The sequence below is a fragment of the Sinocyclocheilus grahami genome, unplaced genomic scaffold (assembly GCF_001515645.1).
Source record: "Sinocyclocheilus grahami isolate Dianchi unplaced genomic scaffold, SAMN03320097.WGS_v1.1 scaffold257.1, whole genome shotgun sequence".
Lineage (NCBI taxonomy): Eukaryota > Metazoa > Chordata > Actinopteri > Cypriniformes > Cyprinidae > Sinocyclocheilus > Sinocyclocheilus grahami.
In genome coordinates, this window is record NW_015505436.1 from 1,900,840 (window position 1) to 1,925,619 (window position 24,780).

At 38.1% G+C, this 24,780-nt stretch overlaps 1 protein-coding gene across 1 annotated transcript; it reads right to left on the reverse strand.

Annotated features, from left to right (window-relative positions):
* Positions 1-123: 123 nt before the first annotated feature.
* LOC107598896 (transient receptor potential cation channel subfamily M member 1-like) lies at positions 124-21,045 on the reverse strand. Its single transcript, XM_016290336.1, has 26 exons — positions 20,854-21,045; positions 18,489-18,713; positions 12,533-12,609; positions 11,875-12,076; positions 11,381-11,594; positions 10,950-11,074; positions 10,631-10,802; positions 9,874-10,048; positions 9,448-9,571; positions 7,466-7,538; positions 7,277-7,377; positions 7,019-7,192; positions 6,354-6,488; positions 6,129-6,179; positions 5,833-5,969; positions 5,682-5,685; positions 5,466-5,594; positions 4,912-5,043; positions 4,578-4,706; positions 4,192-4,443; positions 3,911-4,085; positions 3,246-3,266; positions 2,950-3,094; positions 2,582-2,784; positions 2,329-2,461; positions 124-2,225 (listed from the first exon to the last, which is right to left on the reverse strand). Exons 2-26 carry the CDS (start codon positions 18,564-18,566, stop codon positions 746-748), a joined length of 4,641 nt encoding a protein of 1,546 aa, XP_016145822.1. The 5' UTR covers positions 18,567-18,713; positions 20,854-21,045; the 3' UTR covers positions 124-745.
* Between the last annotated feature and the right edge of the window lie 3,735 nt (positions 21,046-24,780).

The window sequence follows — 24,780 nt, forward strand, 5'->3', positions numbered from 1 at the left end:
GTATGACCGAATTTTTAAGAAATGACATGTTATTGGACTCTATAATGCAACCTGTTTCCTGAAAAGCTACAGTATGCTTATGTAAACATGTTGAAACCTTAACAAAGAAAATGTGAACAAGAATTTGAAGTGTGGTTTTATTCATTGTAGACTTTTATACTACATATAACCAAAGTAAATACTGTATAAACTTATCTTCATTTTATTTTTTTCCTGTGTAAAGTTCCTCTTTTTTTTCAGCAGTTCATCATCCAGAACAACAGATGGTGCTATTTCACAGTCTTATTCCCACCATAAACAGAATGCACCACTCATACAACATGCTAACTCCAAACATTTTGCATTGAGGTAGACTCATTTTGTCCTTTGACTAGTTCAGTTTGCATAGCCTTACTTTTTAGCCCATAAAATTTCATAATACTGTCATTTTACCAGTCAAAAAACATCTAAACCATAATACATAAATGACGATGAAAACCAGAGCAGTGAGCAGGGATACATACTGTATTTTGTACATTACATACATATACTGATGGAAATACTTTTAAGTGCAAGCACACAAATAATGGATAGTTGATACTATGGCTTCAGAGATTTGCTACTCAGTTAACTTGATCATGACACCTGAGTGCATACTGTTAATGTAAGTATATAGAGTTATAGGTGGATATACAGAATTTAATGTGTGTGTCATTCTTGTCTGTTGAATTTGCTGTTCTTATTGGACTCCCTCTGGAGTGTCTGGTCACGGTTCGTCTGATGGTGCATCGTCTGTTGTCTTCTGTGCTGGTTTACCTGGATCATCAGGAGAGTCCCCAAATGTTCCAGCAAGGTCTCTTTCACTGCTTGATCCGTGGGCTCTTTTCAAGCTGTTTTCTAAGGGCTTGCACGGTTTTGTGGACCAGCTTTTAGATCTTCCAGGGAGGAACATTGTGTCTTCTGGCAGAAGCAGATGGCTACCATCAGCTTGGACTTCAGAATCAAAGGGACCTACACCTGTTGGTATCTCCTCTGTTTGCTCTCCGTCTTGCTTCTCTGAACTTTCCTCCTTTCCAAGACCTCCTTCAGGATCATCTGGTTCCTTTGTCACTTCCTGTTCAGTATCTTTCAGGCATTTGTCCACATTGTCACTCCCTTCTTCCTGATTTACCTGATCTACATCAAGTGATGCCTGTCTTCCAGTCGTCCCCGCTGAGTGTAGCTCTTCACCCTTTCTTATCCCATCTTCAATAATTGACTGATGTCGTTCAAGATTCACTGATCCATCTGAACTGTCCATTGTCTTCTCCCCGTCTTGCATTCCCATCTCATCTATACTATGTCTAGAAGAAACTCTCTGCATTTGTGGCTCAGGCTGGTCAGAATGTTGCTCTACCTTGAAACTGTTGCTAAATTGGTCAATCTGGTCTACCAAGGGTCTTACCGTTGATACCTTTGGCGTCTGACCAAAAAGACTAGGGTGTACCTTATACTCATAGCCAGCACTCCAACGTCTTGTAGCTGGAGACCCACCCATTCCTTCTCCTTCTAGATTTGGTTCTCTTCCACTTGCTTGATCAAATGAAATTGTGCTCCAACACCTTCGTACAGTGGACGGGGATGTGCTTTGTATTTCTCCGGGATAGTATTTAAAAGCTTTCACCTTTTCTAGAGGGTAGGAGGTAGTCGCCTGAAGTTTTGCTCTCTCCATGATCAAGGCTTCTTTCAGTGTGGCTCTATCTGAAGAAGTCTGGTTGTCAGGAACTGTAGATTTGGGTGATTCTGGCTTTGTCCCTTCAACCTCAACATCCTTATCACAAGGGAAGATTCGGATGTCCACACATGAGCCAAGGCGTCTTTTTACCCCTGGAATATCCACCTCTAGATTCTGGCCATATTCCTTTGTGTTGAGGTTTGTAGTGCTTATTGTTTTACTCAGATCTGCCTCTTTCTCCTCAGGTGGACGGTCATCAACACCCAAGTAATAGCGGTAGAGGCTGTACCCATCAGCACTGTTGATGCTACTGTGACGTTGGAGAGAGGAGGGGTCGCAAATAGAGGAGGCCGATGAGCGTGTCCGGGTGAGTTCGGAGTGGTCGATTCCCACCAGTCTTTCCAAGGCATTCACCATTCGGCCATTAATGTCTTCCAGCTGGGACAAACGAAGGTCCACTGTCTGAAGGGAGGCCTTCATTGTGTTCTCCCTCTCATTCACCTCCTCAAGGCGCATGGACATGTTCTCCACCCTGAGCATGAACAATAAGATTGTGTAAATGTGATGATTGAATAGATAAGAAGTTTGCAGACTGGGATTTCAGAGATTTACCCGTATTCCTGTACTTAAATCACCTTTCATTTGTAACCCTGATACGCTCATCATTTGAGGACTGTTGCTCATCTTCTTTCTCCCTGAAATATTCCTCCACACATTGCTCCTCAAACTCATACAGCATCTTCAGCTCGTCCGGGGTAAGAATAAGCTCTTTATGAGGAAAAGACACATAATACAAACAAATATTTATCTCATGGTCTTTTACTATTCACTTGGAACACCTGCATCTTGATCATTTATAATTTGGTCTAATTATTTTATGAAACTCACTTAATCCTTTATCCTTTTCATCCAGTTCTCCCTCCTTTTTCTTACTACAGCGGCAGCAGAGTTTGCGAAAAAGGATGTAGAGGTGGCTAAAGATAATCATTGGTGGAGGCAGCACTGGCCTGTCATGGAAAGTCATGATGAGCTGATATCTCTGAAACTTCCACACCTGGTTCGAAATGGACTTAACCTCAAAAAATGTGTTGCTTTAATGAGAGAAAACACATAGCAGTGAAGCAGCGCCACTGAACTGTTAAAATATATTCACCAATGAAGACATTTTTGTAAAGACCAATAGCCACAAATTGTTTGGATTTTACATGCTACAAGTGAAACAAGTCATCAAAACCATGAAATGGTAGCATTCTTACTTGAAGACAGCAATGAGCAAATTCACAAGCAGGATGTTGGCCACTAACAAATAACAGGCCATGATGGCCGGAGTCAGCCAGGCTCCAGGGATGCAGGGTGGAAGCTTTTTCCCATCCTCATCATATAAGTTTTCTCCACAGGGGGCTGTTTAAATAAGCTTTCTTGTTACATTTTAGTACCAACAATCGATCTGTTCTGCATTCACAACAATTCCAATGCCGCTATACCATTAGTAGGGTTATTTTTCATGAAAACAGTGTTTATCATTGTGTCAAATGTTTATAGTTTTGCTTACGGTTTATTTCCATTGCGTAAACTTGAGCACATTCCAGAAGAGCAAGTAGTCACAAACAGTCAGTTAGTGCAAGTGGAAACCAGAAACAAGAACAAAATATGCAGCAAGAATTAATCAAATCCAACATCTTAATCAACAGACAGGCAGGATAATCAACTAGAAACTGCTGCAATGTGTATGGCAGAGTAATGGCATACAGCCTGAAATACTGAAATAACCACAATTTGACAACACATTTTTCTGTCTCCAAATTTGAAAGTTATAAGACTGAATTCTCAAAAGGTTCCTAACACAACAAGAAAGGCACTAGGCATGATGTTATAGGGCAGGGATCCTCAAATCTGGCCCATGAGATCCACTTTCCTGCAGAGTTTAGCTCTAACCCTAATCAAACACACCTGAGCAAGCTAATCAATGTCTTCAGGATCATTAGAAAATCACAGGTAGGTCAGTTTGATCAGGGTTGGAGCTAAACTCTGCAGCGTATTGGCCCCTTCAGGGCAAGATTTGAGGAACCCTGTTATAGGGGAAGCAGCAACAAACAGCAGGATCACATAGGTGATGGAGATATTAGTGAGGTGTTAGGAAGGTGGATCAAACTGTTAAATGCCATCTATCTACCCTGGAGGCAGGAAACAAAATCTTACTATAAATTCTAGTCTTACGGTCTATCGAATCTGCAAACACCTCTCCGTAGATCATCCAATAAGGCATGTAGAAGATGTTGCGAGCCAAGCGCCATGTGGGCTCCTCGTCTGGGTGGAGGATAGCCTGCCGTGCCACGCCGAAACTCATCAGGACCACCAACATGATCACCACAAAGTACAGCATGTCAATCATCTGCAAGGCAGGTGGCAGCTTATTGAAGTCAAAAGTCCATACAGTTGATAATCAAGTGTACAAGGTCTAAAGGTATAACAGATAAATATAAAATAAATTGCATTACCATTTTCCCAATCATCATGACGTAGGGTCCTAGGTACTTGTTGACTCCAAATATGTCCAGTACGCGGATATACCAGAAGATAATGTCCACGCAGTAGATCACACGGCCGTAGCCCATGTAAGGTTCATTTTGCAGCCTAAGTAGTAGCCCAAGCAAGAAGGTCGAGATGGCCGCCAGGTCTGTGATGTTCCAGTACTCTTCCAACCACACATTTATCTTTTGCCTGAGCTTGCCTGGTTCTGACATCAAAATCTGGAGGCAATAGTATCAGATATAGGCTACAAGCTGATTCTTTGTTACTGGGTTTGGGTTGATTGCACTATTTTTGCATCTATTTCTAGAGATGTGGCTGCAGTGGTGTTTTAAGGAGAGATTGACATCTTTACCTGTCTGACTTTCTCCAACCCCAAAGTGATGATGTATGAAATGACGATCCATTCTTGTAAGGATGGCCAACGCTCCATCTTCACCAGTACTATATAATTGTACAGCATGAGATAGCCAAGGTAGGAAATCTGTCCAATGCAAACCGATTTTGGATTTCAATATAGTTTTAGTTATTGTTTTAAAAATAATATAGTAAAAAAAAATATTCTATAATATATTCTACTCAATCCTTTCAGAGTATTTCCCTGCCTATGGCTCAAGATGCTGGGATAGACTGCCCTAAATAAGACAAACAGTTTGGAAAATGGATGGACGGATTAATTTTTTACTCACAGTATTGAACCAAAATTTGGTGAAAGGGGCATTGTAGAACTCATAGATCTTTGTTCCAATAGGAATCCGTCTCATTTTCTTATTACCTTCCTCCTCATCTCCTTTCTTAGAGGCTGTATCTGCATTGGCATCCTAGATGTACATGAGGTGGTTTTACAACAGGCAGAATTCATAGAAACAGCATCCTCTCTAAAATCTAAATCACCAAATCAACCTGGATTTGTTTTAACCAGACCAAACATAAGATTAAGAAGCCGTTTGATGCAGCATTAACCACTGTGCTAGAGTTCCCGTACTGTTTTTCCCCACAGGACTAACTATAAATACTGAGTTTTATAGATTAAATAATAGAGTATCAGCAAACTACATATGTTTTCTATTATGTAATCCTTCCACTTTCTATCTACATCATGTCTGGATGTGTCACGCAAGACCTGTGTTTACAGATGGATTAAGCTCATATAATGTCAGGTCAAGAGCTTTCAGTTATGTACTCGACACTGATCTAATAAAGGAGTGGTTTGTTTAAATAGAAGGGGTGGTGCAGTTTTTACCCGGCCAGACTTATCATCATCCTTGGTCTTCCTGTCCTCACTATTTGCAGTGACTTGATGAGACACGTCATCACCCAGACGGAAATCCAACAGCAGGATAAAAGGTGGGAAAATGAGGCTGAGTATCACCTGAAGTTAGCAGAAACAGAAGAAAAAGGCAAATCACAATCAAGAAACAACTTACAATAAATTATCTAGATATTTGTACGGGAAAACAAGACTTAAGTAATCAGGAAGATGTTCATTTGTTGCAGTACATGTAACACTCAATGCAATGACTTTATGAAATATAAGACTTCCTGCTCCAATTTAAGATCAATTTAATTAAAGGCCCTCCAGGAACCCTGGAAATATCAAAAGAAATTGCCTCAGTCCATAAAGATTGTTATAAAGAGCTCGGAAGTTTTTTCTTGTGTAGTTACAGCGATAGGCTCCACCCATCAGGTACTCCACCACCAGTCCAATGTCGATCAATGTGATTTGGTAATCTGGTGGGAGATTCCCCTGAAATCAAAAGAACAAAAGTTATTTCTCCTGAAATGTTTGTCAAGTTACGTTTTACGAAATACAAGCAATGCATAAAATTATATTTTTTATATATTCTTCAGAAAACTTCAGCAGTGAAGTTGGATTAACCAGAATTCAATAGTCAGACAGCTTTACCTTTTTAACATCTCTTACGACAATATGTAGAGTGTTAGCAGGACCAAGTTTCTGATAAACACAAAATAACACAGATTGCATATGATTAAGTAATAGAATTATGAGGAATATTAAAAAATATGACAGCAGGGCCTGTCTTTTTTCTGTGGATTAATGAATTGCTCTCATGCTCTATTGTACATCCTTTGTGATAAGCTCCAAAATGATAATGGTTACAGTGCTTACAGTGTTGTATAACTCCTCTAATCGAGGGATGGTTAGAAAATGGTGAATGTTTACACCATTTTCTAGCAGGAGCTTGACAAAATCCACTCTGTCCAGAACCAAAGCGTCAATCATGGCCTGCTCGAGGGAGTTCACCTGAAGAGGGCGACAGCGAGCGAGAAGTTAGGTAGAATGCTAAGCTTGCTGAAACACTAAACTTAAACACAAGTACGTCGAATATATGCTACATTCATTTTCTGGAAAAGGTGGACTATAAACCGTCTCTCACATATCTCACTTAACGTGTACCAGTGTTTTACTACAGACTGTATGCCACAAAATAATGAAAAGCAGGCTGCAAGGATGGTATAATTTGATTCCTTAACAAATGATTCTTATGAGCCACATCTGTTCATGAAATCAAAAACCTACAACACAAACACTAAAGTCTAATTTACAATCAAGTGACTCTTATGAGCTGGTTCTTTTAATTAATTGGTATCAAAGACTCAAGAACTCTGGAGTTGCTGGACAAAATCCGTCTGATCAATCTTTTACGCAAGTTTTTAGGAACCACTTTAGGAATACCAGTAAGACTTCATATATAAATGAATGGTGAATTTAAATGAGATACACTATATGAGAAACATAATACATTTAGGGAAAATCTAAGCAAAAGGTCTTACCCAGTTCAGTAGTTCTAACTTTCTGGGGTCAGTTTCCTCTGGTTGTTCTGGTTTGGCTTTGCCTCCTTTGCCTTTTTTCCCTCTAGCCTTTCCTTTGTTACGTTGAGTGGCTCCTTTCTGCTTTTCATGAGATGGTGCTGTGCTGGTGGAGATGGCAGCGAGGGCGCTTGCAGGCTATGAAAACAAACATTTTAACTTAAGAAAGTCTCTGTGAAATAAATATTTTCTTATTTCTTGGATATAGATTATTTCACATACTGGTAGATTGTGTCCATACACAAAGATTTGGTTGCGTGCTATATCCACTCTATTCCAAGCCAGAGCCAAGCTCAGCTGATCTGGAGCTGATGCGTTTGTTCCTTAAGTACAACGAACACACATTATAGTTAATTTCTAAACCATGAACCAAATCTGTGGTATTTCAGAAGGTCTGCGTATTCACGATACCTTTCAGTAACGCAGTGAGGATAGCCATTTCAATGTCATCTTGTCCCTCAGCACCCATTCGAAACACTGTTATCTACATATACCAAGTTAAACGGGGCAGCAACATTTTTGATATACATACATTTTTTTTGGATGAGGATGATGAAAGAATTACTGTGGTGGAAATGAAAGTGAAGTGGCATGTGGCCAAGTATGGTGACCCATACTAGGAATTAGCGCTCTGCATTTATCCCATCCAAAGCGCGCACACACACAGCAGTGAACACACACACACCGTGAACACACACCCGGAGCAGTGGGCAGCCATTTTTTTTGCTGCAGTTGGGGGTTCGGTGCCTTGCTCAAGGGCACCTCAGTTATGGTATTGAAGGCGGGAGAGAGCTTTACATTCACTCCCCCCACCTACAAACCTTTGGGTTACGAGTCCGACTCTCTAACCATTAGGCCACAACTTCCCTTCCGACAAATGAATGGACATTTTATTAGCATTAGCGGGACATTCTTATTCACACTCTGCATAACTAGCTTATTTCCCTCTCAAATTACGTAATACTGCTTTTCTTGTTTAGGATGTCTAGTATCAAATGCAATTACTTTTGCAGTTGCAGTCACATGTATGTTAATCTTAAATGTAATCACGTTGGCATGGACTAGTGGCCCTGTTCCAAGACATTCCTGAGTGTTAGCATGCATTGCTAATGAGAGACTCATGGTGGAGTCTGGGCTTTTAGATTAGTACCTCATGGCTGCAATGGGAGGGGTGACATCTTAAATTGAACTCTTTATAATATTTTGAGAATGAATGCTAGTTCATTTCATGTTTAATATCTTGGTTGAAGCAAACCATTTGGACACAGATGGCTTAGGGAAACACTATAGCATGCTTGCTTTCATAATAGCATATGTTAAGCTATCAATTCATGTTTAATAGTAGGCTTGAAAGTTGTACATTTGTGTACCTAATATCCATATAATGGAAATGCTTATGTACGCATGTGGACATTTGAGCTCTTAACATACATTAGCATTTAATGTAAAAACACTGTTGTGGAAGGCCATTACTCTATCTAAAGCCAGACAACGAGATATGATGTCACTGAAATAAGCGGAGGAGATGTTCAGTGTGGATTAGAGAGAAATGGATCCACCCTCCTTCCCCCCCATCTGCTCATATTCAGGAACAGGGTGAATGAACGTAGCGGGTCGGCAAGAACAGGTGGCACTACACTGATCCTAGTCCAGATGTATAGAGCTACAGATTATCTCCTGTCCTGAGGCAGTATTACTAAATACTTAACACATCACTTAGCCTCAGTTAAAGCTGCACCGGCACAAATATTACCATTAACCAAGCTCCCAGAGTGCACTGGATCATCCTATAGGTCATATATAGTCTATAGGCAAGTACTGTATATAGTGATTGTGAAGTCCGTTCTAACATATGAAGTCTGAAAGCATTTGTTAATCACAACGGTCTCATAAGCAGAAGAACTAGTCGCTCCTGATATGAAAGGATGTGATGCGATATGATGTTTTGTACCAGTTAATACAACAAGGGAGCAAATGCAGATGGATATATGAGAGAGACACATGAATAAAGACACATGACAAAATGAATAACGAATGGAAATGTTTATTGATGAAAGGTTGCACAAAGAGTTAAAAAAATATAAAACATTTTATTCTTAGTTGTTTTTATATGTATATTATTATTATTGTTGTTTTAAATGTATATTTGAAAAAATGAAAAAAAAATCTAAAACCAGCCTTGGTTGATTTGCTGGTCTTCGCTAGTTTAGTCTGGTCTAGCTGGTCTCCCAGACTGGCCAAATTGGTCTTAAGCTGGTCTCCAAGCTGAAAAGTATCCAAAGCCAATCTAAAACAAGAAGACCTGACCAGAATGAGAGACCCACTAAGACTATCTTAGGCTGGTTTAAGCAGAGAGTGGGTTTGTGTTGATGGATGTTACTGTAGATACTTACCAACTCCCTCTTCTTCATGCATTCAATGACCATGAGCAGAATTTGCCCTGACTGCATTTTGTTGTAGTTAAAGGTTTTCTGGATGGTGACCAGCAGTTGCTCTTTTGCGTCTTCATTTACCAGTCTATAAAATACAATTCAGTTGTGATAATGAATAGTTTTGACAACTAATTCACAGTCATTCTATTAAAGATGGGTCAATACTAGAAATTCATGGGATAATGTGCATCTAGCTATTCATTTCTAGACATAAACCCCTACAGAGGCATCTGGACCCCTTCAGGGCGAAGCAAAAGGTCTATCTAAACAAATTAATTATTTAAATATTTCTCAATTATATCGAACATTTGAACAAAGAATATTGTGATAGATCATTTAGAATCAAGCATTCCAGAGATCTGTGTAATAATGACTATTAATACTCACCCTTCAACTTCAGAATATTTGTGGGCGAAGGAAATAATGTCAGAGGCTCGACCACTGCCATCACAAACCACTACAGGCACAGGTGGTTCCTCACGCAGGCTTTCCAGGACAATCGAGATCACATTGGGACCCCCCTCCACAATCAGACATACCACCGGTACACCCTGGCCCAGTCCTAACATGCATATACAGAAAAAAAAGCAATTCACTTAACTAAATGTTTTGTATTTCTTGGTACAGGGATTGTGCACGTATCAATATAATACTATTACAAAACATTAGCCTGAATGTTCGAGCCTTTTGGGTGTTTTGCGCTGTAAATCTTATTTTCAATTACTCAAAATGCATGCACATTAAAAATTTAAAAAGCCCTTTTATGATTAACAAAAGAGAGGTATTTAAAAGTCAGAGAAGTGGGGGAGTACAATCATTTTAATTTGACTCTCCCAGGTCTGATCCCAGATGACGATGTGAGTGGTGACAGCTGAGCCTCCCTTTGCTGTCCCTGCCTTATCACGAGCTCCAGGCATAGGATGACAAAGGGAAACCCACAGGTCACAGACACCAAAGCCTTGATCAAATCTAGAATGCCTAGATCATATCTCCACTGGTCCCTGACCCCATGAACTCCATTACGGATAATCAGGATATATCTCGCGTCATTCAAACCCTTAGCATGCTTTCAAATATGCCCTCTTAGGATCAGAGGTACATTAAACCTAAATCAGATAAGATTTGCTGATGCTACCGCACTTACGCGTGTTAATCTTCTGGAGGGAGATGTGTTTCTCCAACTGCCTGCGTAGTTTGACCTCCGCCCCGTATTTCCCACATGTGCCGTTATCAGATAGTATGAAGTGCGAATGGCTATTGTTGAGAACGGCAAGTTTGCTCAGAGGATTGGAGATGGCCTGGTATGGTTTGTTCACCTGAAGAGGAACATAATGCAGATGCCAGTAGACAAGTATGAAGCTTCAACTGTTAGATGATGTAGCATAACGCCTTATTCAATAATCTTTTCATAAGTTTATGAGCACCATCATGTTTTGTATTATACACCGATAGTTCGTGCTTACATCTTTTCCAATTAGATCCTCTTTGCTCTCCAGGATTCCCCATGGAGCGATGCCTATAGCACACACCTTCCCTCTGGATTTAGAAGAGTGATCCTTCAAAGCATCTCCAACGTGCCGGATCACTCCTACATTATGAAAGTAATATAAAACAGATTAGGAAACCTTCTTAACTAGATCTGATACCAAACCAAATTGAATATGGATGCAAATGTTGGATCCAAGGGATCCATGTGGATTGGAATCATACCTGTTGACCAGGGATCAGCAACTCTGGTCCTGGAGGATCACTGTCTTGCAGAATTTACCTCTATCCCCAACTAAACACACCTTTTTTCCAGGTATGTTTGAGTGGAGATGGAGCTAAACTTTGCAGGACAGTGGCCCTCCAGGACCGGAGTTGCCCATCCCTGTTGTACTCAAAAAATACCTACCAGTGCTGACTCCACCAGTGAAGATCCATGCTCCGGTGGTCACGGCAGCCTTGATCAGGCCTTTCCCAAAAACTTGCTTGAGTTTGGGCTGCAGGTCAAAGTTCTGGAGGCCACCATGAACTGATATAAGCAGCGTGGGCAACTCCAGTTGCCATTCCTTCACCATGAGATGCAGCAAGCTGTCCGGCTTAGTATCATATGACACCCGAATATACTGTAAGAGATATTGAATTATACGCTTAATGTCAGATTTAACTGTTTTTCTTGAATGAAATATGTTTATTTCCTCACTGCGTGAACTATGCTAACATGGTTCTTTACTTACAATTGTTGGATTATTTAGACTTCAAATCTCGAGAGGGAATTAACTGAGAAATTTGTATTGTCCTTCGCTTACAGGTGGTTATCAAATAAAACTCAGCTTTTGGGTCAAAATACTAGGATCAATAATAATATAACAAGTTAGTAAATTCACCCCATAATGTTCAAAATACCATGGCTTTGTTGATAAATCCTCCTCCTTGAAATTCAATGGTACCATAGGCATCTGTGAGGATGGTCTGGGTATGTTTGACCACCAACCATTTCTCCTGAGGAGGGTCCACTTGCACAAGCTGGTTCCCTTCGGAGGGCTTGTTGGTGATGGCGCCTGCTGCAATGGCCGTGTGTTGAGTCACTAGATAACCACAGGCGCACCTGAGGAAAATCACAGCAGAAGTAATGCTGGAGGTTTGTTTTATTGCATGCAACAGGATGTTGCTTACGTAACTCAATTAGCTGACATTTCATCATGAAAATAATTTGGTTTGAGAGTATTGCCTGTTTTTCTGTGCACGTAGACCACCTATCAGGGCTGTATCTAAACTGCAGTCAATGTTCAATGGGTACATGCATCAGTGCACACTCTGGCATCCCTCCACAGACAGGAAGTGTGGTGGACTGAACTACACTGCCCCCCTCACATCCAGCCTTGAAACATGCCCACACAGTGATCTGTGAAAGGGCTTATGATGTCACACATCACCCCTCATTACATAAGAGTCTAAAAAGCCTCAAAACAGAATGAGTCATAGAGGTAATTTGTTTCGCACAATGGTGTCATTATATGTAGCTACGTGTTCTTTTGAAATGGGTCAAAATAGGAAAGCTCACCGCGTTGGGTCCTTGGCTGGAAATATGTGGATACATTCTCTTTTGTGAAAGGTTTTTTCAATCCAAGCTTTCTGGCCCTAAGAAACAGACAAGAAAAGACAGTAAATCAAATAATAAACTAAAATAAAATAAATAAGTTTCCGCCCCAAAGAAGCAGAAAGGGAAAAATAAGTCAGAAGAAAGTTCACAATTCACATAATTATGAAGATAAATTCAAATGATTAAAATAAAATAAAATAAAATAGTAGTTTGGTTATACAAGCACAAACCTACAACATTACACATATTCAATGTACCATTCGACCATATTAATATATGTATAACATCAATTACAGCAAGAACTGCTTTTAGTCCCTTGAGTTTGCCCAGAGTAAATAGAGCAAATCCTCTTTGCAATGATAATCCTTACTAAAGTATGAGTGGTACAGTATGCACAAGCCGTAGATATACAGAACACATGGAAGAGAAAATATGTAGATGGCAAATGTCTAAAGTGATTAACTATGGAGACTTCTGGTGAAACGCATTTGTTCACCATTACCAGTGATAAGTGTGCTTTTAGGAATCTACTAGTACAAAGATAATGCTGGTCTTTTACAGTCAGCTACTAAAACCACAAAACAACTGACTGTTGCTTCAAGATGTGTGGATATGAGTTGAATGCAAGAACATCCAGAGTCATTGACCAGATCCAGGCTGTAGCCTGTTTTGCCTGAAATTATTAGGTGCATAGCAAATTAGAGTGCAAACTCTGCTCCAGACCATTTATCTCTTTTTTTCTGTTCTGAGAAAGTTCCATGGAAACCCACCAACATTTTTAGCTTTCGAAAAAGATTCTGTCGTGCCAGCTTTGTGCTCCAGCACTGGACAAAAATAACCTTTGGTTCAAAGCAATATCTGTCTGGGCTTTTGTTGGTTCAGCCCTAATTAAGACAAAAGCTTTTGAGGCAAATCTCCCTCGAAAAATCAGTCAGAACATTAGAGATAAGAAAGACAGAACACATTAGAAACCCACAAAACCATGGCTTTCCATTGCACAATTTTAAGTATAAATCAATAAATTCATAGTTTATAAAGTTTGTCACCTCCTAATTTTTTAAAAACTTTTGTTGTTGCGTCAAGAGAAGCGAGAAAAACTATTGTAAATCATTCCCAATACTACAATCTCGTAATCCCAATCCTGATCATTCCTACCCCATCATCACATCAGTAGACCACAGTTCCTTCTGGTCACCCAGAGTTAGCTAGCCGGGGTCCTACCTGTAGAGCCTCTAATCGACATTAAGAAGGTGCCAAAGAGAAACTTTCGGCATCAGCGATCCCTCCTGGAGCTCCGCTGGCGAGGGGTGCTCTTTCCCAGAGCGCCGGCGCCCAATGAATCCCACAGGACATGAAACTTCACCACTTTATGAGGGGCTGTTCATATGATGAGCATGTGAGCAGGCTCTTTGTTCGGGGCACGTCCCATGACTCCAGTTCAAGGTAATCCTTTTGGGAGTCCCATGACCCCTCTCTCCTTGCCCACAGGGTATTTTCATCCCTCGCTGGAGCAAAGCACAACAAATCTACTTTGATAGCTTCACAACCCCCGTGAAACACACTTCTTAAGCTCAGAAAACCTTGAGAAACGGCTTTTCTACCACAAACACTTCTCGGAAGTTGATGTAGAGAGTCAGGTTTGTATCTAGAAATGGACAGGAATGGGAACTCATCAAAGCTTTTCATTCGAAAGTGTCACCCTCCTCTGACCACTTTGATATCAAGCCCAATTTGCATAATTGAGAGAATTGGGAACAGACATTCTTTTGAAAAGAGGCCTAGTTAAGACATGACAGGACTCCAGTTGGGGGCAAGGTCATCCAATACTAATTGTTGTTAATCTCTAATTTCACCAACCGTGTTGAGGGGGGGAAACGGTTCTGACGGACTAACAATCACGTCTAAGCATTGATGACGCTACTGACTAACAGTCTTTTACACAAAAGAAGAGAAGCCTTTAAGTGAGGAACTCTACTCAATAGAGGGTGTTTCATCAGTTGATTCGAGAAGTTACATTTGTGAAGATATTCACAAATTATTTTGAGAGGGTTTGAGTGACCAGTAGTTGTAAAACAGTAAATATTCAGTAAATCAGTCCAAGCTGGTGTTTGCTTGGGTCTATTAGCATGACCAGCTTTAAAATGCCCTCAAAACAGACCAGACTGACTAATTTGGAATTGGGCATGGAACCTATATAACCACATTGGGCTGGTTTAAAATCTATTAATCAGCAGGGCTGCTTGGTCAACCATTGAAAACATGGGGAGATTCCACCCTAAATTAAGATATCTATTTTTGCACTTTATGGGTCAAATAGAAATGGTGAGATCATTGGTTTAAAGTGCTTTTCAATGGGTTCTTTCCTCAACCATCACTCTTTCAGCAGTTCAGTGCTGTCGTCAAAATGCATGTGGACAACTGGTAATTAAAGCTCTCAAGACAAAGGGCTCTTGCTACTGCAGTAGTTCAGCCAGTGTGACGCACTTATTTCGGCTAGTTTAAACTCATTATCCACAGCAATTAAAACTCAAATCCGCTGAAAGAGCTTTGTTCGGAAAATGCACAAAAGCTCTCTAGAAGGAAAAATCAGATTTTCTTGCTTAAATTAACAAGGCCTATAAGCAAACCTGGCAACAATCAACACTATTGAGTCTTTCCACATAGTTAGACATCTCGCACGTTGTTGCTCAACTAAAAAGGCATTTGTTCATAAATAGGATTGCAGCTGTGATTTGTGAGAGCTGAAAGGGGGAAATCAGATTAAATGTTTATGCAAATCTTTCCCACAGTTTTTGTACAAGTCTGCATTTTCACATTGTACAGGCAAAACTCACAAAGATGCAGTAATTACAGTAAATACATACTTACTGAAATTTAGATATGGCATTGTCTGTTCACACACGTCATAAATTGTATGATGAGCCTTTCCAAAACTAGACACTGAAGATCACATGAGAGGGCAACAGTCCGGTGACCCATTCCTTAGAACTAATGAGCAGTGTGGGATTTGATTTGTGCTCACAGTTCAACTCACAACCTTGTAAAAACACTTAATGTATATTTAAAATTCGATCTGTCCGTCCGGTCTGCCGGTCTGTCTGTCTGTCTGTCTATCTATCCAATTGTCTATCTATTAAATTCTCTGTCTATCTATCTATCTATCTATCTATCTATCTATCTATCTATCTATCTATCTATCTATCTATCTATCTATCTATCTATCCAATTGTCTGACTATCTATCTATCTATCTGTCTGTCTGTCTATCTATCTATCCAATTGTCTGTCTGTCTGTCTGTCTATCCATCCATCCATCTATCTGTCTGTCTGTAATAAACAACTAGCAAGAGAGGGAGAAATATCATACTTGCAAATAAATTGTTAGTTTTAAGTTTTATAGAGGTTATACTAGGTCTGGAGACAATAGGCATGTGGATTTCTGGGTTTAAGTTTAACATACTTAACCTTTTTAAAACAGTGCTTTCCCCTTCTTACTCTGCCTCTAAAAAGACTCATTGTCTCTGTGGGTTTGAAAATCCAGTTAGCCATCATCACATGAGACCAACATGTCACTGATTAGCCTTGAGATTTCTTAGTCATAAGACACATTTTTTAGACAACTATGTTTGTGTGAGAGTGTTTTTGTCTGTCTTTGAGAGAGGGGGAAGGGGCAGAGACCGAAAGAGAAATGACTGTAAATTTTGGAGGATGCATGCAAATGTCAAAGGAAGTGTTTTAGTAACAATCATATCCTTCTTTCCTCATTTACTCAGACTGGACACACATCCCTCAACATTTTGTTTGTACGTCTATTTGCATGTGCTGTCATCTTTTTCAAGAAAACCCCTGTTTTTACTGTACAGAAAATAATAAAGGCATTACTTATGATTGCATTTATTCACTAAACACTAATTTCTAGGGTTTGTAAATCTTCACAGGAATTGGATTTATGCATTCTGACCTATTTACCCACTACTGGAAGATTTTGAGTAAACTTGCTTACTTTGACAATTCCTACATGTATTACATCAGAAAGTGCGTCACTCGACATGGGTTGAGAGGCTACCAATGTAAAGATATATTTGATTCCTTATTGAAAGCTATATTTTCAGTCTTAATCACATGAAAGCATACATTTGAAAGTAGGGAGGTAAAGTGCTTATAATCTTGCCCAGCTGCTGGTGCTCATACTGGGCATTATGGGGATTAGAGGCAGCGGAGGAGCATCAAACCACAGAGGTGCTGCTCATTCTGCTGCTGCCGGAGAAAGTTGCATTGGGCTGGAACTGCCCTTTTGCTTTCTCTTGTGATTAGGAGTTGGATTAGTAAGAGATTTAAATCAAAGATGCAAATCTGTTTTATATAATACATCTCTAGCTTCATATTTTGCAACATTATAACAAGTTAAATTTGTTTTTCCAATTCGTAGCAGTGGCCGTTGTTAAAGCTACAACTGTAAAGATAATCAGCAAGTTTTAAAGAGTGAAGAAATTAATTTTTTACATTATCCCTTTCCAAAAACTTCAACAAAGGTGTAAATATAATCATATATTTGATCATATATATAATCACATATATATAAATATATGTGATCCTGGACGACAAAACCCTAAGTGTCATTTTTTCTAAATTGAAATTTATACATCACATGAAATCTGAATAAATAAGCTTCTCATTGATGTATGGTTTGTTAGGATAGAACAATATTTGGCCGAGATACAACTATTTGAAAATCTGGAATCTGAGGGTGCAAAAAAATTAAAATCGCTTTTAAAGTTGTCCAAATGAAGTTGTTAGCAATGCATATTACTAATCAAACATTAAGTTTTGATATATTTACAGTAGGAAATTTACAAAATATCTTCATGGAACATGAGGTTAATATCCTAATGATTTTTGGCATAAAAGAAAAATGGATAATTTTGACCCATACAACATATTTTTGGCTATTGCTACAAATATACCCCAGTGACTTAAGACTGCTTTTGTGGTCCAGGATCACATATTATATTATATTATTTCTAAAATATAATTAGTGTTGGGTAGTAACTAGTTACATGTAATGGTGGTACGTAATTTAATTACAAATAAATGTAACTGTAATCTGTTACAGTTACTGAGAAAAAAAGTGTAATTAAATTACAATTACTTATGAAAATGTTAATGATTACAAAGGGGGTTACATCTGAATATTTACACACACACACACACACACTGTTTGAAAATGCTTAACAGTTGTATAATATAATATAATATAAATTTTACAATGCTGAAGCTTAAGTTAAAAAGCACATAATATGTAAAGAAATAATAACAAGCAGTACTGATTTTGCATTAGAAGTGCATTATGGAAAGAATTATAAGAATACGTAGCCCAAGTTGATTGGTCATGTCTTCTCCAATCTTTCACATTCTTAAAGCTGATGAAAACTAAACCCTTTAGCTGAGACATAAACCTGTGAATCCATGTCATTTTAGTATCACTATTATATCGTTGTTAACATTTAGAGTTAGATTTTATTTTAATATTTGTAATAGTAATTTTGTTGTGTGCTTTTTTTCTTTTTTAAATATGTCTATATAGTTGTATTAAGTTTTAGCTGTGGTTTATTTAGTTTTTGTTATTTTAGTACCAAAACTAAACAAAAAGAAGTTGAAACTTAAAATAAAGTTAAAATACGGTAGTTTACATTTTATTTTATTTCAGTAAATTATTTTATTTTTGGTAATGTTTTTTAATGGTTTTAGTTTAAGTTATTGTTTTAGTTATAGGGTTTAGTTGTTTCAGTATCATGTCACATACACCTGACTTCACTCATAAAGAACAACATATTTTCACTAATTTCAATCACCTCTAGATCACTGAATCAAACTCAAGGTAACAGCCTAAACCTCCCTAAAGCGGTGGACACTCTTACCTTCTGAGACATTGATGCTGAGCGTTTGATGGAGGCCCGTTTGATGGAGCCACTGGCTCTTCTACCGCCCCACTCCATGTGTCCGGTTCACTCCGCACCTCAGAGACTCATGACCGTGTCGGACCCTCTAAGACCCTCTTTTGCTCTGTCTCTAAAGCGGTCCCTGCACTATCAGCGCTCAAACTCATCTCCCGATGTTCATTCTTTGGGTTCTCCCGCCCTTAACTGAAGATAGAAAGACGCAGATGAGGATAAAACATCTCTCGATGACACGCTTGACACATAGACCCCGTTTCCCCCGCTTGACAGCCTGTAATCAGGATTAATGCAGCCAGCTCTTGGAAGCTTGCGACTTTAATGGGGCAGAGATTTAATAAATGGTTATTGAAGGTAAATCTACTTTGGGACACTGTGGGCCAAAAAGGTTTTGAAAGCATGCAAACTTTGTGAGGATGTTTCTCCTGGACTTTGAAGACTTGAGTTACAATAAGAAAACAGGTTTAGGCCTACACACTAACCATGATATGCCTGACTTTTGCAAACCATAACAATATTTACCTCATGGTGATTTTATTCTAAACATGCTGGTATTCTTTTTTGTTAAAGGTAAGTGAACCATCTAAATAGTCAAACGCACAGAGATTAGCACAGGATTATTTTAAATGAGGACATGAATTAAATGAATTTCTCTCTTAATGCACGCAGAAATAAAAGAATCAATCAAATGAAACCTGTAACAGATGCGCACCTTCCAAATCAATTACACTGAGAGGAACCTTTCTGTATTAATGCGATGTGAACATCTGAAAAGTAGAATACTGTCCTCTTGTGATTATTGTTGTAATTGCATGTGTTCATAGTAACACTTCATACCATATCTCCATATCTATACCATATCTACCAATCTCCATATTACACATTTTCTAGATTAATTACTATAGCTTTAACATTATTATTATTACTATTGTATACAATAAAGTATATGTATATAATTAAAATCACACAGTAACATGCACTAAGTAAAAAGTAAATTACTAGTAAATTACTAACAATCACAAAATATTTTTTTTATATATATATATATATATATATATATATATATATATATATATATATATATATATATATATATATATGCTGTGTATATGTCATGCTGTGTATATATGATAACATTTATAACATCTTGTGTTATTTCAGTATCATTGAGATTATATTTTAAATTATATGCTACATTAAAATTAAAATAATTTAAATTTTAGTTAAAGTTTGATTAATTTTGCTGCATTTTTGTATTTCTTTTTTTAATTATGTATGTCTATATAGTTTTTTATAGATTTATTCATTCAGTTAATGTTTATTTTATTTCAGGTAATTATTTTTTTAATGGTTTTAGTTTTAATTTCAGTTTACACACACACACACACACACACACACACACAAACACACACACACACATATATATGGTATTCCCTACATTATGGGGACACACAAGGAAGTTTATATCAGTAAATTCTGACCTTGAGGGGAACTTGACCTTTTTTTTATCATTATATTTAAATTAGATTTTAAATTCAAATGAAAATAATTAAAATTTTTGTAATTTTGCTGTGTTTTTGTCTTTGTTTTTGGTCTCTATGAGTAAAACAGCTTTTAAATCATGCAGAATGATTTTTTAAAAATCTAAAATAGCAGAAAGCTTTCTATGATGGGTAGGCTTAGGATAACAGGATAGAAAATACAGTTTGTACAGTATAAAAACCATTATGTCTATGGAAAATCCTCATAAAAAATGGAAACCAGTGTGTGGTTATTCATTAATTTCCTATTTGATTTGATACATTGGCTGAAGACGTCAATATAACAAGGGCATGTCAAATCGGTGAACAAACGCACAGCTCCTCATCTCATTATAAGAGGATGAAAAGTAAAGTAATCCATGTCAAGTCAAGAACACCACAGCTGATGTGAATAGAGCTACTGTGTGTCTGCTCATCCAAAGAAGAAAAAGATAGACTTCTGTCACATGTAGAGTTCAGATTGGCACCCTGTCACTGATCGCTCGATTTTGTATTATTTATGAGGCTTTGTGCTTTCTAAAATGACAATATCATAATTCATAAAAATCAATCCAAAAAATGGCCTCATGCACGAGGGGATTTAAAACAAGCCAGGACAAACACTGATTTGTTTACAGGCTAAAATGAAAACATCTACTAATTCCTCCAACACTTTTGATTAAATGCCACAGATGAGTACATTTGCTAATTGAATCCCTGACATACAATAAACTCACAACAATAACATTTCAAGTACCTACAGATGAGTCTATAGCGTGCATAAACACAAGACATAAACACACTCTTACCTATGACGAATTCTGTGAACTTCACAACAGTAACAAAACAATGAAGGTTCTCCTCAAATAGAAGTGCTTGCCTTCCAGGAAACAATAGTGTTTCCACTGCTTTAAGAACAGATAATGCATAATTTCTCCTCGTAAGCAGACACAAATGAGCTTTATGGGCGCAGATGGCTCAGGCGCACATTCTAATTCCCTACAACTCATGAGCCTGTTGTGGTGACCAGAGCGCTACACAAAACCCTGAGGGCTCCCAGCTGACACCAAACTGTATCGGCTTTTCAGCACTATTTTGTAGCATAATCAAATATAAAAAGCACTATGAATTTATTTCACTATGAATGTCTATTTCCTTTGACCAGTCATGGCTGTCCTGAACAAATAAATATCAGAATGCATATGAGCCTGAGTGTATAATACACTGCCGATGTGTATGTAAAAATATAGAGGACTGAGTCTGAGTGAGAATATTTGATATGTGAAAACAAATCAGTGAGGCAGCCGAGGGTTTGCACATGATCTCCCCTCTCAGGAATGTGCTGAAACTCAATCCATCGTCTTAAACTGGATTTCCATACACTAACATTACCCACAGAGCTCAGCAGACCTTAATTGACAATGCAGGATTATGAGCATGAACATCATTTCATCTGCGCTGGTGGGGATCATATCAAGTGACATATCCAATTTCAAGACTGCAGACTGATGAGTTGTTTTATATAAAGATTAGCAAAAGATTACTTATTTTAGGAAAAAACATGCCAGATAGATAGACAGACAGGTAAAACAATAAATTGACAGACAGATAGACAAACAGAGAGATGATGGATGGATGGACTGACAGACAGACAATTGGATAGATAGATAGACTGTTAAATACAATAAAATATTCAAATAATATAAAATATTTTGTAAATATTAAACCATTTTGATTTGGTATTTTAATATTATATAAATTTTTTTATAATTTTTAAAATATTATTTATGCTATTGTTACTGTTACTGCTGTCCCTCTCTTGCTAGTTGTTTATTACAGATAGACAGACAGACAGATAGATGGATGGATGGATGGATGGATGGATGGATGGATGGATGGACAGACGGATAGAGACAGACACAGACGGATAGAGACAGACAGACAGACAATTAGACAGACAGACAGACAGACAGACAGAAAGATAGACAGATAGATAGATAGATAGATAGATAGATAGATAGATAGATAGATAGATAGTTAAATACAATAAATATTTAAATAATATAAAATATTTTGTAAATGTTAAACATATAATTTTGGTTTGGTATTTTAATATTATATTTATTTTGTATCATTTTTCAATATTATTTATGCTATTGATACTGTTACTGCTAACAGGTGGTCATCATTTTCCAAACTCATTACTTTTGAGTTGTAATATATTTCTTACCACTAGATAGCACTCACACAACATTGTTTCTCACATAGCTTACATTTTCTAACTGGAAGGAGCTGGCATGAACTTTCACTTCCTGGTCTCGTTGTCTGCCTGATTTGCATAAGAGACCAGTTTTAGGTCAACAGTGCTGGTTCCCGACAATACTAATTTGCTTCCTGTTTGAACGTCTCCTCCTGTTGTACGTCTTGTCAACAGACACTTTTTGTGTTAGGCAACAGTATGAAAATGACTCATATGTTTTCAAGCAACTACATCAGGTATCTTTACTGCCTGAACCAGTTATTACAAGCATCTTGCAGGTGGTCACGTCCATGAGTCAACATAACCTATTGACAAGGCCAACTGCAGAGGGTCACATACAAGGTTTCTAGGAACTGTCTGATGGACTCGTCAGATCTACTCAGAAAGCTCACATTTAGGTCTGTTAACCTTTCTGAATCACTGCTTGGTCCACATGGAAAAAATCAATCCAACCAGACACCAAGCCGACTTAACAAACATGCGCAGACACCAAGTTTATTGTGTCGTGTTGTTGATGGCCAACAGCTGTCATGAATGCATTGTTTTGTTTTCTACTTGTTAATTTCCAAATATTTTTGCCCTGACATGTTTCCAAAAAGAGGGAAAACATAGTAAACAGCTGGTTAACCTCCCCCCATATGTGCTAATCTATGGAAAACACTTCATAGAAATGCATTACAAGTTAAGTTTAGCAGATTTCAACCTCCTCAAAAGTTAGAGAATAAAGGACGTGGGTTCAAAGAAAATGTGGAAGAGTACCTTCACAGTCTGGCGTCAAGGGATATTCGTTCCCGTGTAGTCAGATTACAGGCAGCTACGCATTGCAGAGATGAATAATGCAGCAGGTGTCAGTCCTACCTGGAAGCTGATGGCCCCACCTGGTTACTATAGTGACAGACAACAGCCCCAGAAGGCACAAAGGTGTGCGTCTCTGCTCTTTACTCTCCCCACGTGTGTTTGGAGGAGGGGAAGGTGGGAACTTGATGGGCACGAATGTTGGATCACGTACGTCTCATGTTCTGAGAGAATAAGGTACAAGAGATGGACAGGTGGGACCATTCATGTTTGGGTCTTTCAAAATTCATGCCATCCTGCGAAAAGGGAAACATAGGCTGGACAAGCACCAGAGAGAAAGGAAAACTTTACACAGAGCTGATAGCAAGGCATGCCGAGGCATGTCAATTTCTCCCAGCAGAGCTTCTAGAGACAGGAGGATTTGAACCTGTGGCTCTACTAGTTCAACTAGTCAATCTTGAATGAAGTACAGCAGAACATACTGGATAAGTCAAAACAGACACTGGAGAGGTGGACTTTAGAATCACTAATCTAATGCATTACACTCTTTTTATTTCTTTTCATTTCCTCATAGTCCAAAAACTCTTTGTGCGAGCTTTTATACAATTGATCTTTTTACTGACAGTCATAACAAAGTCACAGTATCACATGCAGTGAGGGACGCACCCGTTGATTACCACATAACTGCATGCTTTCAGTGTGAGACCATCACAGGCACGTGCCTCTCCTAATCACCCTACTCCTTCAGGTAAACATCACTCACAGTTGCTGAAATTGAAGCCAGTGACCTTTAGTTGTCCTTCTTGAGACTTGGAATTAAGAGGCTGGTGTTATGCAAATTAATGGCATTAGATACACTCTACGCCATATTTCACATATATTCAATGCATTTACATCATTTGACATTATAACATTTTAATTTCTGCCACTGTTTTCAACTCATTTTAAAGGGATAGTTCACCCAAAAATTACAATTCTGTCATTCACCCTCGTATGCAGGTTTGGAACGACATGAGGGTGAGTAATTAATGGGTGAACCATTTTTGGGTGAACTACCCCTTTAAAGGATTCATTTTACCAAAGATATGCTTTGAAAAGTTTAAATGAGTGAATATTTTGGGAATATTTAATCAATTAAATTATTGTCACATACATTTATCTACCTATTGAGTTTTTTAGATTATAGAACAGTGTTTAGTTTTAGGGTAGGGGTGAAACATATGCATATTATAGTGAATATTTAAATAAAATTACATTTACAATACTAAAGAATTTCTAAAGATGATTGACATTTCTAAAGCTGTCCATATGTAAACACTTTTTCACCTTTTAGATACGGTCACTACTTCCATAGTGTATGTTTCGCATATCAAAACGTACAAAATGTACAAACGTACATTGCATGTGTAAACGTATGAATACCTATGAATACTACTGAGATCAGTTTGGAATGACTTTGAAATACTTTTTCCTTAGTGGAACAATAAAGGAGATTTTGAAATATGTCCATACTACATTTTCCCATAAAAACAAAAGCTTATGTGCATTGTGTAGTAATGGTAGGAGCTGTCAAACACCAAAAAAAAAATTTAATAAATACAAAAAAAAAAAAAACACTTGATCTAAGCATTTACTATTTGACTCTTTTAATGTTTCACCAATTGATGCTCAGCAGAGCATG